The sequence below is a fragment of the Lipotes vexillifer genome, unplaced genomic scaffold, assembly GCF_000442215.2.
Source record: "Lipotes vexillifer unplaced genomic scaffold, Lipotes_vexillifer_v1.1 scaffold796, whole genome shotgun sequence".
NCBI lineage: Eukaryota > Metazoa > Chordata > Mammalia > Artiodactyla > Lipotidae > Lipotes > Lipotes vexillifer.
Genome location: NW_006773072.1, coordinates 787447 through 801486, shown reverse-complemented (window position 1 = coordinate 801486; position 14040 = coordinate 787447). Strand labels below are relative to the sequence as shown.

Here is a 14040-nt window from a genome sequence, read left to right as displayed (position 1 = left end):
GATCCCCTGCCTCTCGTGGTCTGGTGGCAGGGAAAGAGCTGTACTTACACACAAGTATGATGTAGTGGAAAATACTGCAGTAGAGGTACAGAGAATTATGGGCAAAGAAAGATTATTGCCAACTAAGGGAAGGCTTTGAAAAGAAAGAGCTGTTGTATGAATCAAGCCTTTAAAGGTATGATTTTGATAGATACTTTTTTGTTCATTTATTTGTTTAATAAATATCCTACACCTACTGTGGGCCTCTGTGTAAATTCCTGCTTCCCTGTACTCCACCACAAAGGAAGAGAGCTGTGCAGAGCTGAGCACGAGCATCTGAGATGCTGCCACATGAAGGTGGTACACACCACCTCCACTCCTACTTCCTTGGTTAACACCTTGTTGCTTCAGGGTGTGGAGATGTGCACTATCCAGTCTGCCCATAAGCCTGCAAGGGTTGGGAACCTGGATAGCCATGATGAATAGCAGTGTCTGCCCCGAGAGTCACGAGATGAGATGCACAGTTTACCAGGATCACACTGGGTGCTGTACTGGAAACGGCCTGTAGGGGAGCAAGAGCTGCAACAAAGGAACTTTTGCAGGAAGGTTTGCAGTGATGGGGGCAAGAGATGATGTTGGATGAGGTTGATAGTCATGCGGGTGTTGAGCCGTCAGATTTCAGTAATATTTTTAAAGGTAAAGGCCAGTGGATTGCATGTGGGGTATGAGAAGGAAAAATCAGGTATGACTTGATGGGTTTCAGCCTGAACAACTATAAGAATGTATTTGCCATTAACCCACTGAGATATGGAGGCACTGTAGAAAAAAGAGAGTTGGCGCAGAACATCAGGGTTTGTTTTTAGCAAGTTAAGATTGAACACTAGGAGATATTCAACAGGCACTTGATACATGTCTGCATTCAGGGTTGGATCTGGGCTGGGAATATCAGATTGGGAGTTGTCAGCTAATAGAAATTACTTAAAGCCATAAGATTAGGTGAGATCCCGTGAGAATGGGCATCAGTATAGAAGAATAAAGGCCCAAAGACTTGAGGCCAGGGAGATGAAGAACCAGCAAAGACGATGATGGAGAGGAAGAGCCATGAGGTGGGAAGAGTCAAGAGAGTGTGATATCCTGGAAGCCAAGTAGAGAAAGGGTTTTGAGGAAGGAATTATTATTACTTATGGAGCATTTTTATCAACTCATCAGCACCACAGTCTTGTAAATATTGGTCTCCATCTCATAGATCAGAAAACCAAAGCTCAGAATGGGGAAATTTATTCACAGATATTGTATTGATACCTTTCACGTGCCAGCTAGGATAATAGCCATGGAAGTTAAAAAAACTTAAGGTAGCAAGCTCATAGGTAGTGAAACCAATCTTGAACTCTAGATCTGTCTGATCTACACCTGCACATTTTGCATCAAGAGATGATGTGTGAAAAAGCATTGTATGAATGCTGTTCCTCGGACCTGGGTCTTAGACAAAATTAAAGGAAATTAAGATTAATTGCAGAGAAAGAAACATGTTAGAACACATGGATTTTTCTTTTGCATTCCAAGGTTGATTTTTCTAAGGAGAATTTTCTCCTTGTTTCCTGACGATCATAGTTTCTTAATTGCTTGAAAATGTGGTGATAATTTGACCCCTCAATGTTTGGTGAGTCTGTGGATCAGTTGGGATATAAATGAACTCAACGCTCTGATAGAAAAAGTGGAAACCGCCTTTGATAGAGTGAGTGAGACCACTCAGCGCACTGCTAACCACCTTGTAGACATGTTCAATAAAGAATTGATGGAGTTTCTTTGCTTCCCTTTTGAGAATTTCTAGTGATCGATGTTCAGAGTAACGTCATTGTGGCAAATAGTAGCTCAGACTCCTTTTTATTCTTCTTTTCAGATCATGTACAAAATGAAGAAAACTACGCACAAGTTCTTGATAAGTTTGGGAGTAATTTTTTAAGTCGAGACAACCCAGATCTTGGCACCGCTTTTGTCAAGTTTTCTACTCTTACAAAGGAACTGTCCACACTGCTGAAAAATCTGGTAAGCCATTTCATAAAATATATTTTTTTTAAATTACAGCCTGATCAAGGTATAGTAAGATCATAAAGAGAACAATAGAATAATCTTCTCCCAACACTTGATCCTGAGGGCAAAAAATAAAAATAAAAGTCTTTTTAGTCCCCGGTATGGAGTCACATTTAAGGAAAATGCCACTGTGAAATGCCTAGAATTTGTACCTCCAGCCCAGCTGATAACAGGGTAGGTTTTTTGAATCTGAGAGAAACTTGTTAACCTGAACTCTCTTCCACATTCTCCCATTGTTTTGCTTTTGTGTTTGTTTAGATAAGTTTTAGTAACTCTTGCATTTTAATTAGTTGAAAGAGTGATGATTTTTTTTGTTTCAAACATACATGTCACCCTTCACTTGTGTGAAGACCAGCATGCACTTTGGTCACTGATTTACAAATAATTAACCTCTCCCAACTCCCCATATCCTTTTAACACCCTCCCAAGAAAAATGATTTTAAGATTTCGGGAATCTGTGATTTCAGAAGTAGATGATGACAAGAAGAATCCCTAAAAATCTGAGACACTGGAGCTGCTGACCTAGGAGCAGACGCAGATGGAGGTGGGGGGACCCATTGGGCAGGTAGTGTTGTCTGGGTGTCCCCAAACTGTGCCCACTACCCTCCCTCACCCTCACACTGCGTTCATGTCAAGAAAGGTTCGTTCTGTTTAGCACAGCTACCACACTTGTGTGTGAGTTAATTTAATCAAGTCTCCCTTCCCCTAAGTCCCAAGAGATAGGAGCAGTGGGAGGTTGAAAGATGCCAAAGGAAAAGTATATCATACTTTTGTTGGCTCCTTCCTGAAAGAGAGGAGCTGTTTCCTCCTCTTCCTCTCGCCAGTCTCAGCATTGCATCTTTGCCTCCTTTAAAGATCCAGAGCTCAAGCTTAAGATGTCTTGACCCTGGGTCAGTTACTCATATCAAATAGGCGTCTGTGGTCTTACGTGAGACTCGTGTCACAAATCTACTTGGTACAAATGGCTATCTTCCAGATGTGAATACACCCTATTGGAAAATAAAGACTACCTTTCTATAGTAAATTAACCTGGTTATTTGACCAATCAGAATATTCTTTTTTTTTTCTTATCCCACTAGACAAATATATGTATGTGTCTGTCTCCCTGACAATTTATTTCTGTCTGATAGTTTATGCCACTGAATTAGTCTTACACGGTGACAGCTAATCTTAAAGAAAATAAAGGCTGAAAATAGAAATATGTCTTTTCAGAAATTTGAGAAAGGATGGTATTTAACTTAGGGCTTATGTATTCCTACACTTTGGGGTTTATTTGACAAACCCATGCTATTTCTGTAAATCTTAGATTATGTGAATCTCTTTGATTCAGATGAGGCCTCCCATTTCTCCTTCCTCTGGGTACTGCCTGCCTTTTTGTGGGTGGCATTGCTCAGAGGTACTATGGTGGGAAGAAAAGAAGTGAAAGAAGATTCTGACAGTTCACTTTGATAATAACTGGTAAATGGCTACTAGTGAGGGAGGACGTTCTGTTTTCCCTGAGATGGGCGTTTTCACAGGAATATCTTGCTAATAACCTTTAGTTTCCAGGAGACCAAATGTATGTGGCTTAAGTCAGTAGCCATCACTTCCACGTTTCCTGGGCCAGTCCATTTCCACACTTCCCTACCCTGTAGTTTCCTTCCGTGTGTAGGGATTCGTGTGTGGATTTCATGCCGTCCACACAAGTCAGTGGCCATTCAAGCATCAGTCATTGTCTGTTTGCTTAGCTCTGTATGGAACTACAGAAACAACTACAGCTACAGAATTAATAACTACAGAAACAACTGGTAGTTATTGAACGCTCTGAGGAACCTGGCAATGTGCTTTGTGTGGATTTAACAATTCACAACAGCCCTATGGTGGTTTTACCTTTAATCAGGACGTGGAAACTGAGGCACATTGAGATTATGTCTGTGACTTGTTCAGGCGCGCTGTCAGTAAGGAGATGTGAGCCCAGCATTCTGTCGCTGCATCCATTGTCCTTCCCAGCCTACTCTGCACTGCCTGGCACCTCGGCTCTGGTTGTCTTCTTTCCATAAACACACCCCAAGCTGCAGGCCTCCTCCTTCCAGAAGTCTAAGAAAGAAAGAAAAGAAATTGCTGGAAGATTTCATTCAATTAATTTAAAAAACAAAACAAAAACAAAACCATTTTCCCTTAAAAGAAGGTGGTGGCAGGGAGTCCCCTGGTGGCCTAGTGGTTAGGATTCTGGGCTTTCACTGCCGTGGCCTGGATTCAGTCCCTGGTTGGGCACCTGAGATACCGCAAGCCGTGCGGCACGGCCAAAAAAAGAGAAGGTGGTGACATTTCCAGTGAGGGAGCAGGTTAGAAGAATCAGTGTGTATTGTAGCTGGTTACTAAGGGAACACTCTTCTGATTGAATAAAGTCAGTCCCAGGGGTTCGTAAGACCCGACAACAGCCAGCAGCTTGCTGCTTCCCTTTTCATGTTTTGCCAGGAAAGGGAAGAGCAAACCAGGAAGATTGACGGGGTCACGCCCCAGAGCAGAGGGCGGAGAGGAAGCCAATCCCCTCGGGGAGGGAGGGGTTTCTGAGTCAGTTGCAAGCACCTTCAGGGCCCAGATGAGTTTGGGGGAGCCACCCCCCTGGGAAGCTGTTTTTCTCAGGAGATTCTTGAAAATCCTATTCTCTTAGGCTAGTGAAGGCTGGAAACATTAAGCAGTAATGGATACAGTTGAAATTTAGAAAGTAGGATTTTAAAAAAGGTACCTTGGTATATTTTAGACTTCCTAAATTGTATCCTCAGTTGAACCGGCAAATATCCAAATGTCTGTTATGTTGAGGTCTATGGTCAATCCTGAAAAATGTCATTTTCTAATTAAGATATTGCTCACGATGGGTATTTTAATAGTTTATATTAAAATACTATTTATTTTTATGGAGGAAAGGAAAGGGTCGGTTTTGGGGTCAGGTCTAGTGCTCTGCTTTTGACTGACTCTAGGTAGGGAAAACTTTTATTAGCCGTGTTACTTTTAAGCAATCAGTATTATAAGTATATTGTGTTTGGGAGTTTCTGAAGGGTTGGTCCTGAAAAACATCAATGTACTAAGTGCCGGTGACTCTCTTAGTCACCATTTAGATGTTTGTTTCTCTGAACTTTCAGTGAGCGTGGAAGGTATGATGATCAAGTGAGAGGTTACATACAAACTCCCAGGAGCTGCCCAGATGTTGGTGTTAACTTCACATGGACTGAGGCTGGCTTTTTATTAGCCAGCATCTCTGAGCTTTTTTTTTGGTTGCGCTGGGTCTTAGGTGTGGCAGGCGGGCTCCTTAGTTGTGGCATGCGTGTGGGACCTAGTTCCCTGATGAGGGATTGAACACGGGCCCCCTGCATTGAGAGCGTGGAGTCTTATCTACTGCGCCACCAGGAAAGTCCCTAACCTGTAACTAATAGACATCTGAGGACTGCAAAGAGGGTCATGCACTGAGCCAGGTTTAAAGAAACTTGCTTTTCTTACTGCCTAGAAAATAGTTTTTATAAAAAGGTCATAATACAGGATGGGAGAGTTCGTGCATTGTAAGTGGTGGGAGGAATATAGGTTTGGGTCGCTAGCAGACCTGGACTCCCAACTCCCAGCTCCCAGCTTTCTAGCCTAAGGCAAATCACTTAACTTCTCTAATGCTAGTTTCCTTATCCGTAAAAAGAAATTATAGTATCTGTTTCTTGGTAGTGGTGGAACTTGATCGAGATTCTGGAAATAAATCACCAAGCATAATACCTGACCTATGGAATTTGCTTAACAAATACAAGCTTTTATTATTACTTACATCTTCTTGCTTGATCTTTATGGCAGCCTGCCGTGTAATGGCAGGTATGGATAGTCATGTCCCATTTTGCAAATAAGTGCATCAAATCTTCAAAAAATAATATGCCTGGGAAGTAGTGGAATTAGGGCTTGAGCTCAAGCTCCCTGACTATGAATCGTGCTCACGTGGATCCATCAGTGCTGCGTCCACAAATCACAAAAGTCATCATGTTGCCTCTATAGACTGTGGGTGCTAACGGCCCATCTGACATGGTGACTGGAACCTGTACCAGTAGTCGTCCAACTCCTGTTTCTCTTTAGCTTGCAAAGTACTATCTTCTCTACTTTTTCCTTTTGGTTTCCCTCATTAGTGAATTACATATATTATACTGGAAGAGTGTTAGCCAGTAGTTCTCAAACTTGGGTGTTAGGACCCCAATCTTAAAAATGTTTGAGAACACCAAAGAGTTTGTGTTTATGTGGACTATTCCTATCCATGTTTACTATCTTAGAATTTAAAACTGAGGAATTTTTAATTTAATGTACTAATTCATTTTGTTGCAATATGTTGTTTTACTTGAAGTAGACAAAAAATTACAGTCTCATACAGGTCTATATATTGGGAAGAGAGAAAAGTACTTTAAGAGCCTTTCCAGGTAATTTTCTTTGATACTGTGTCAAAATGTGATGGTGGTTCCTTAAAAGTTAGTAGCAGTATGAATCTGAAACCATATAAATTAACTTTAAGGATTTGGAAACTGTCAAGCTCACAGTGACAGAGGTTTTCCAAAATTTTAACTTTTCTCTGAAAGCTCCAGTTTTATCATTAGCGACAAATACTGTCACTTGTTCACCTTGTAGTGATGAGTAATTCATTTTCAAGAAAATGTTTGCCAAATACCCAGGTCTCAGTACCACAGTTGTCAGTCACTCTTTCAAGGAAAAAAGTGGTGTTCCAGTAGAAAACTAACAAAACCAGCCAGTCCAACTTGCAACTTGAAAAACTGCGTACATGTGCTTTCTCAAGATAGCCATCTATTTTGGTATGCCTTGGAAGTTCTTTACTTCCTATGCATGATATTTCATCAAAGAGAATGTTAAAAAGATATACTCAAGGGTTGATAGGTAATAAAATCAGTCATTTCTACTGTTCCATGGTGGACATTCTTAAATGAAGATAGCCTTTTATTTTATTTTTTTTTACTGCAAGAGCATGACCATGAGGAAGAGAGTGACTACAGTTTGTGGCAATACCTTGCATCACACTAAGGCACCAGCAGTTTTACCTTCATTATTTTTGCAATATCAGTGCAAGTGTCAAGACAGTGAAAAGGTCAGCTAAAACTTCTTAGTATTATTATGAAAATACTTTTGACCTTGGGGACTTGAGAACCACTGTCATCAGGAATCAAAGGCTTTGTTATGTCCTCTGACATAAGGACTGAGTGACATAAGGTTAACTTCGCCTAACTTACAAGCATGAATTTCCTCCCTGGAAGAATGGCGGAAAAGTACCTCCCTTCCTACCCTGTTGCTTATGTGAGAATCAGATCCTATGACCCATGTGAGAAACATTGTAAACTGCAAATTCCTTGAGTCACGCACAGTGGATTGTTACCGTATTAGTAAACTACATTAATATTAATACTACTGTGGCATTAATGGCCACTGCAGGGACTTTATGTATTTTTTTCTGATTATAAAATGAACCACCTGCCTAGTTGGGAAATTTTAGAATTCAAAGAGAAAATTGCAGGTTCTCTTTTATATACTTCTTACCCTGAGAGAGCCTTCATTGATATTTCGGGTTTGTCTTTCTGGTCCTCTTTTTCTGCACTTTTCCCCTCACGTAGATGAAATCACGTGTCCTAAGCAACTTTGTGTTTCTGTAGATTTCACTTAGTGTCAGCATTAGAGCATATGCACTTTTCCTGGTTGGGACAAAGTTATTCACTAGAAGTTCGAGAGAATGTGACTTTCCAAAGAACGCCCTCTGATAGAGCCCTCATCCCTGGCAGTTCAGCCTCGTCCCTTCCCTGTTGTGAGAGCCAGTGCTGAGATATCTGCTTGCTGTCAGCACCTGGGAATCTAGGTACTGGGGCAGGAATAGGATCGGGGAGTTGCCTGTCCAGTGGGAACTACCCAGGTACATACAGGAAGGTCTTTTGTTTCTTTCTTTCGTGTTCTTTCTACCGCTGTGGGCTTCTGACGTCTTAAAGTAAAAACAAGAAGTTCCATAAAACAGTGGCTTTTAACAGGATAACTTTGCCATTTATGTATTTTTCTGATTTAAGTCTAAATCATCCAAAATTACAGAGATAAGAGAACGGGTTGGAGGCAGGGGCAAGGGTGTTAACTATAAAGGAAGAACCCAAGGTTCTGTTCCTCTGTGTTGACGGAACAGTTCTCTGTCTTGACTGTGGTATAGCTGTACCATATCTATACATGTGGTAAAATGTCATAGAAATATACACAGAGACGTACCAAAAAATAAGTGCATGCAAAAACTGGTGATACTCAATTAAGGCCTGGAGCCTGGTTGATCATCTTGTGCCAATGTTGATTTCCGGGTTTTGATAATGTGGTTTATAGCACAAGTGACATATTACTCTTGAGAGAAGTGGGTTGATGGGTACAAGGAACCTCTCTGTACTATTTCTGCAACTTTTTGTGAGTCTATAATGTTTTTTTAAATAATAAGTTTAATAAAAATAAATTATCAGATTCTAGTCAGGGAGAGAAAGTTGGAAAAAGTCTTTATAATATAGCTGTTGTTGGGGAAAGTCTTTAATAATATAGCTATTGTTATATAACAGTTTCAGAATATAACAAATGCACAGACCAAAAACCAAACTCTCACCTCTACTATTCCTTTAGACCACTTCCTACTTCCTTTTAACTGTTGCAGGTTTTCTAAACCAGTCTTTCTCTGTCTTTTGAATTTTTACCTCTAGTTAAAGACCTCTGTGTGGTCACTATTCTCAAAAGGTGATTAGCCGTTTCCTCCCAGAAGTGAATCCATTCATCATGTTTGTATATGTCTGGGGAATGCTGCCTTTTAGTGGTGAGAGTCCAGAGAAATGTGGACGTGATCTATTTTGCTGATGTTTTTAATATGTTTCTGGCAAGGTTTTAAGCGTGTGGGCTTTTCTGTGAAGTATCTCTTGTAGCTTTAGTTCATAATCTGCTTAGTAGATAGTAGCATTTAAAAAAATACATTAGAAATATTTCTTTAGTTGATGTACCAGTCTCTCTGGACTCATCCTTCCTTCAATTCAAAGATGCCTTCATAATCAGTCAGCTCCAGACACAGCAAATGATTTGTTGCTGCTGGAGCATCGGCTGTTTCTTGCTTCCGTGCCATTATACATTTGGTTCCTTCTACTTGCAAATGCCCTTTAGTTAATGTATTAATGATTAAGCCTCTTCCTTGTAAGGAGAAAAAAGAAGAAGAAGAAAAACAGGATGATCTTGAATTTTAGCTGTTTCTAAATATTTCTATTTTTCATTTGATTAACTATATAGTACCAAAATTATGTTCAGTCTTTTTTTTTCTTTTTCTTTTTTGTTAACTGTTACAAAGAAAGCAGTAGAGTCATTACTTGCTAAACAGTGCTGGGTCTGCTCTACACCCCAGTGTCAGGCCATCATCCTGTGATCCTGACAAAGAGGTTAGGAAATCAGCAGAGCATTGCATCCATTTAATTATCAAACCACAAAAATGGGACGGGAAAGGAGTAGATTGAAATGGATTCTCAGTGGGCAGAGGAAAACCGTTTAAACCATACCCTAAGACCCTCAATGTAGCAGCAGTTTTAGAAATATATGTAAAAGCTCTTTTGAAATAGTAGGTGCCCAGGAGGATTCCAGTCCAGCCGGGACTCTCTGTGCCTCTGCTTCCTTCTCTTCCCTAGGCCTTTGGACAATTCTGTAGCTTGCATAAGAGCCTGCACCTCCTTTAGCAGTTAGAGGGCAGATATTGCTTCAGAGCTGTTGCAGCAAAGCCAAGATTTCTCCAGCTGCGTAGCATTTCCTGTTTGCAGTCTCTGACTGCAGGCTATTGTGGTTTGAGTTAAGGATTGTTTTTTAATTTTTAATTTTTCTTCTTTTTTTCCCCTTCAAATGAGAATGGTTGGAAATGTGCAGATTGGATCTAGGTTTGTAGCAAACAGATTATTTCTCAAGTTCTTCTTTGAACCATGGAAAAGTGCTGAAAGCCTGGGTCTCCTCAGTAGTAAATTGGTAGCCCCTGGGTGCTCTGGATTATATAATACATTTTTAAAACCTCATCATTTTGCAAAATGGTAATCCGTAATTGGAAGGTTTAACCTTTTGATCTGCAAGCCATCCCCTTATGTCCTGATATGCTTCATTGCCAATTAGTATTGTAGGACATTTCATGAAATGAGATCTGTCCATATGAATGGGAGGATGGGTAAGAAGGAGGAGGTTTTCTTTTTCCTTTCTGTTATACAAGTTGTATGTGTTTACTGTAAAAATTTCAGAAATGTTAAATAAGAAAATAAAGATCATTACATAATTCTAACTTCTGTGAATACTAATATTATAGTTTGTCCTTTGAAACCGTTTCATAGATTTATACACAGAGATACTGATAATTTATACACTAACAGACACATACACACGTGTGTGTGTGTGTGTGTGTGTGTGTGTGTGTGTGTGTAACATCCAACTCCACAGTCTCTAATCCAGAACCCTTGGGGTTAGATGTTTTTCAAAATTCAGAACTTTATAGATTCCAGAAGGTTGACAGGGTGCATATGCCATATATTATGCAATGCCCCCTAGTGACTTCTCAGGTGATTAGTTACATGAAGTGGGATAAGTGAGGAGTCCCACCTCAATTCAGGTCCAAGCTAACCACCAAGTGAATTCAGGTCAGGTCAGGTTTTGCTACCAAATCAGTTTTGTTTTTTTAAACAAGCTTGTGTTATACATATATTTTGAAGACTTGTTTTTATTTATTTATTTTAACATCTTTATTGGAGTATAATTGCTTTACAATGGTGTGTTAGTTTCTGCTTTATAACAAAGTGAATCAGCTATACATATAGATATATATCCCCATATCTCTTCCCTCTTGCATCTCCCTCCCTCCCACCCTCCCTATCCCACCCCTCTAGGTGGTCACAAAGCGCCAAGCTGATCTCCCTGTGCTATGCGGCTGCTTCCCACTAGCTATCTATTTTACATTTGGTAGTGTATATATGCATGACTTAGTTATTTTATAGCTGGAAGTTTGTATCTTTAACCCCCTTCACTCATTTTGCCCACCCCCTATCCGCAAGCTCTGGCAACCACCAATATCTTCTCCGTATCTATGAGTTTGCTGGTTTTAATTTTTTTAGATTCCACGTATAAGTGGGATCATATGGTATTTGTCTTTCTCTGTCTGACTTATCTCACTTAGCATAATGCCTTCAGGGTCTACGCATGTTGTTGCAAATGGAAAGATTTCCTTTTTTGTATGTGCTGAATAATATTCCACTATCTATCTATCTACCACATTTTCTTTATCCATTGATCCACTGATGGACACTTAGGTTGCTTCCGTGTCTTGGCTATTATATATAATTCTGCAGTGAACGTGGGCGTGCGTATATCTTTTCCAGTTAGTGGGGGTTTTTTGTTTTGTTTTTTTAACATCTCTATTGGAGTATAATTGCTTTACATGCAGACTTGTTTTTAAAGCTTGTTAGCTCTCCATGACCATACAAATCAAATTGCAGAATCACTTTAACAGGCTACATAGTATTTCACTGTATAACTAAACGATAATTCCCTGTATAGGATTTGAATTGTACATTCATTAGTACAGGTGTACCTTGTCTTAAATACATTCAATATACAGAAATCCTGGTATCCCCAGGCCAAATTTTAGCATGTTTTGTTTTTCCTTTCCTTTTCTTCTTCTTTTAAGGATTTACGTTAAAAGTGTTTTAAATAGGAAGTTCAAATAATGCATTTGAAATAGGATTGATTTTCATCTTGTGAGTTTTACTTGCAGTGAGTAACACTTTTCATTTAAAATGTGTGTGATTGTGGTTATGTGGCTGTCAGGTGTTAACTCCACTTGAAACAGACTCACAGAACAGCATTTTGATGCTTGAAAGACTTAACGTTTTTAGAGCTGTGGATCTGTGAGAGAAGACAGAAGGAAAAGGAGGAAAAGAGGAAAGGGGGAGAAGGAAATTAGCGCTTGTTGGAGGAGGGAGTCTCACTAGCCAGAGGAGAGGACTAAGTGTGGAGGAGGGAGTCTCTGCTTGGTGCTGGCTGCTTTAGGATGCCCCTGACCGTTGCTTATCAGTATCTCTTTTAAACAAAAATGGATCTGATCTTATCCTCAGAACCTTCAGGCAGGTAAAGTTTTAATAATTTTTATGGTTAACGTTTACTATACAAATAGTAATGACAACGAGTGTTTTGTGGTGTGCCTGCTGCATGCCGGGCGCTGTTTTAATCGCTTTGCTTGTTGTATTAGCTAGGATAGGCAAGGATGTGCTGCAGTAACCTCCACGTCTCCATGGCTTAACATAGTAAAGGTTTATTTCCTCCTCCTGTCCCGTGTCTATGGAGGGGGTCTGCTCTGTAGTAACAGTGTGATTCAGAGACCGAGGCAGAGGGAGGCTCCTTTGTCTCAGCAAGGTTGGCTGTGCAGAGGACGAGAGAAACTGTAGAATCAGATGAAGACGTGTCGCAGCTTTCCCTGATAGATTTGTTCTTTGGTTTTTGTTTTTGGTTTTTTTTTTTTTTTTGGAGGGGTACGTGGGCCTCTCACTGTTGTGGCCTCTCCCGTTGCGGAGCACAGGCTCCGGACGCGCAGGCTCAGCGGCCATGGCTCACGGGCCCAGCCGCTCCGCGGCATGTGGGATCCTCCCGGACCAGGGCACGAACCCACGTCCCCTGCATCGGCAGGCGGACTCTCAACCACTGCGCCACCAGGGAAGCCCAGTTCTTTGGTTTAAACTGTGTTCCTGGCCCCACTTGCAGGGGCCCAGGAGGTGGAAGGGAACAAATGGAGTATTTGGTGAGCAGCACTGTTTCTGCCTTATCTATATATAGCCTCCTTCACTGCTCACATCAGCCCTACCAGGTAGCAGCCATAATTATCCCTGTTCAGCAGCTGAGAAAATCAAGTCCCAGAGCACTCAGTGGATACTGGAGCCAGCATGCAATTCCAGGCAGTTCACTCCACAGTCCATGCTTTCAAGCAGTGCCCTGGACTGCCTGCCTCTCAAAGGATATGGACCTCCTTTTATGGATATAGCATAAAGTTTACTTTTAACTTATTTAAGTAAAAAGTATTGATTTAAAGAACAGCAAGTGCGACTTCCCTGGTGGCGCAGTGTTTAAGAATCCGCCTGCCAATGCAGGGGACATGGGTTCGATAACCTGGCCCGGGAAGATCCCACATGCCACGGAGCAGCCGAGACCGTGCGCCACAACTACTGAGCCCACGAGCCACACAACTACTAGAGGAGCCACCACGATGAGAAGCCCGTGCACTGCGACGAAGAGTAGCCCCCGCTCGCTGCAACTAGAGAAAGCCTGCATGCAGCAACGAAGACCCAACGCAGCCATAGATAGATAGATAGATAGATAGATAGAAAGAAGTCCATAAATATATTTTTAAAAGTTCAAACAAAAATAAAGAACGGCGAGCAAAACAGTAGCACAGATATTGCGAGAGTAAGGCAAGCACTGTTTGGAGATAATCAACAGCCCAGAAGCCTCCAGAGCTCCTTCTCCAGGCCCGCATCTGGAGGTACTTTGTGAAAAGCAAATGCAGGTGTTTTCCTTGGCTCAGAGAATTCTGCCAAACTCAGCCTCACTCTCACTCCTTTGCCCCTTTCCACTCTTGATTTCCTGTTGCCATCCCAGGCAAGGCCTCTTCTCTGGATTCTGCCTTTCCACCTACCTGCTTCACATTACATGCCGTGTCTTGAACTGGTTTGGCTTCCTCTGCAGAACGTTGCCTCTGATCTCTCCTCACCTCCACTTTCTGTAGCCCTCAGACAAGGCCACTCCCTCCAGCCTAGACTCATGGGCAGAGGTACTACAGCCCAGCCAGCCTTCTCCTGGGCTGATTGATATCAGCCAGTGCCAGAGAGCACGGATGAGTGAGGGAGTGTGGCTGGGTTTCAGGCTCCACGTGTACCTGCCAGGTGGGTGCTTTGAGCCGTG

The 14040-nt window shown here is 41.4% G+C and overlaps 1 protein-coding gene across 1 annotated transcript in view; it reads left to right on the top strand.

The window, feature by feature from the left end:
* The window catches only part of ASAP1 (ArfGAP with SH3 domain, ankyrin repeat and PH domain 1), a 273681-nt gene that overhangs the window by 147242 nt on the left and 112399 nt on the right, over positions 1 to 14040 (top strand). The window contains exon 4 of the mRNA XM_007447987.1: positions 1880 to 2025. Coding sequence (XP_007448049.1) covers positions 1880 to 2025 — 146 coding nt within the window. The remainder of the gene's footprint in view (positions 1 to 1879; positions 2026 to 14040) is intronic.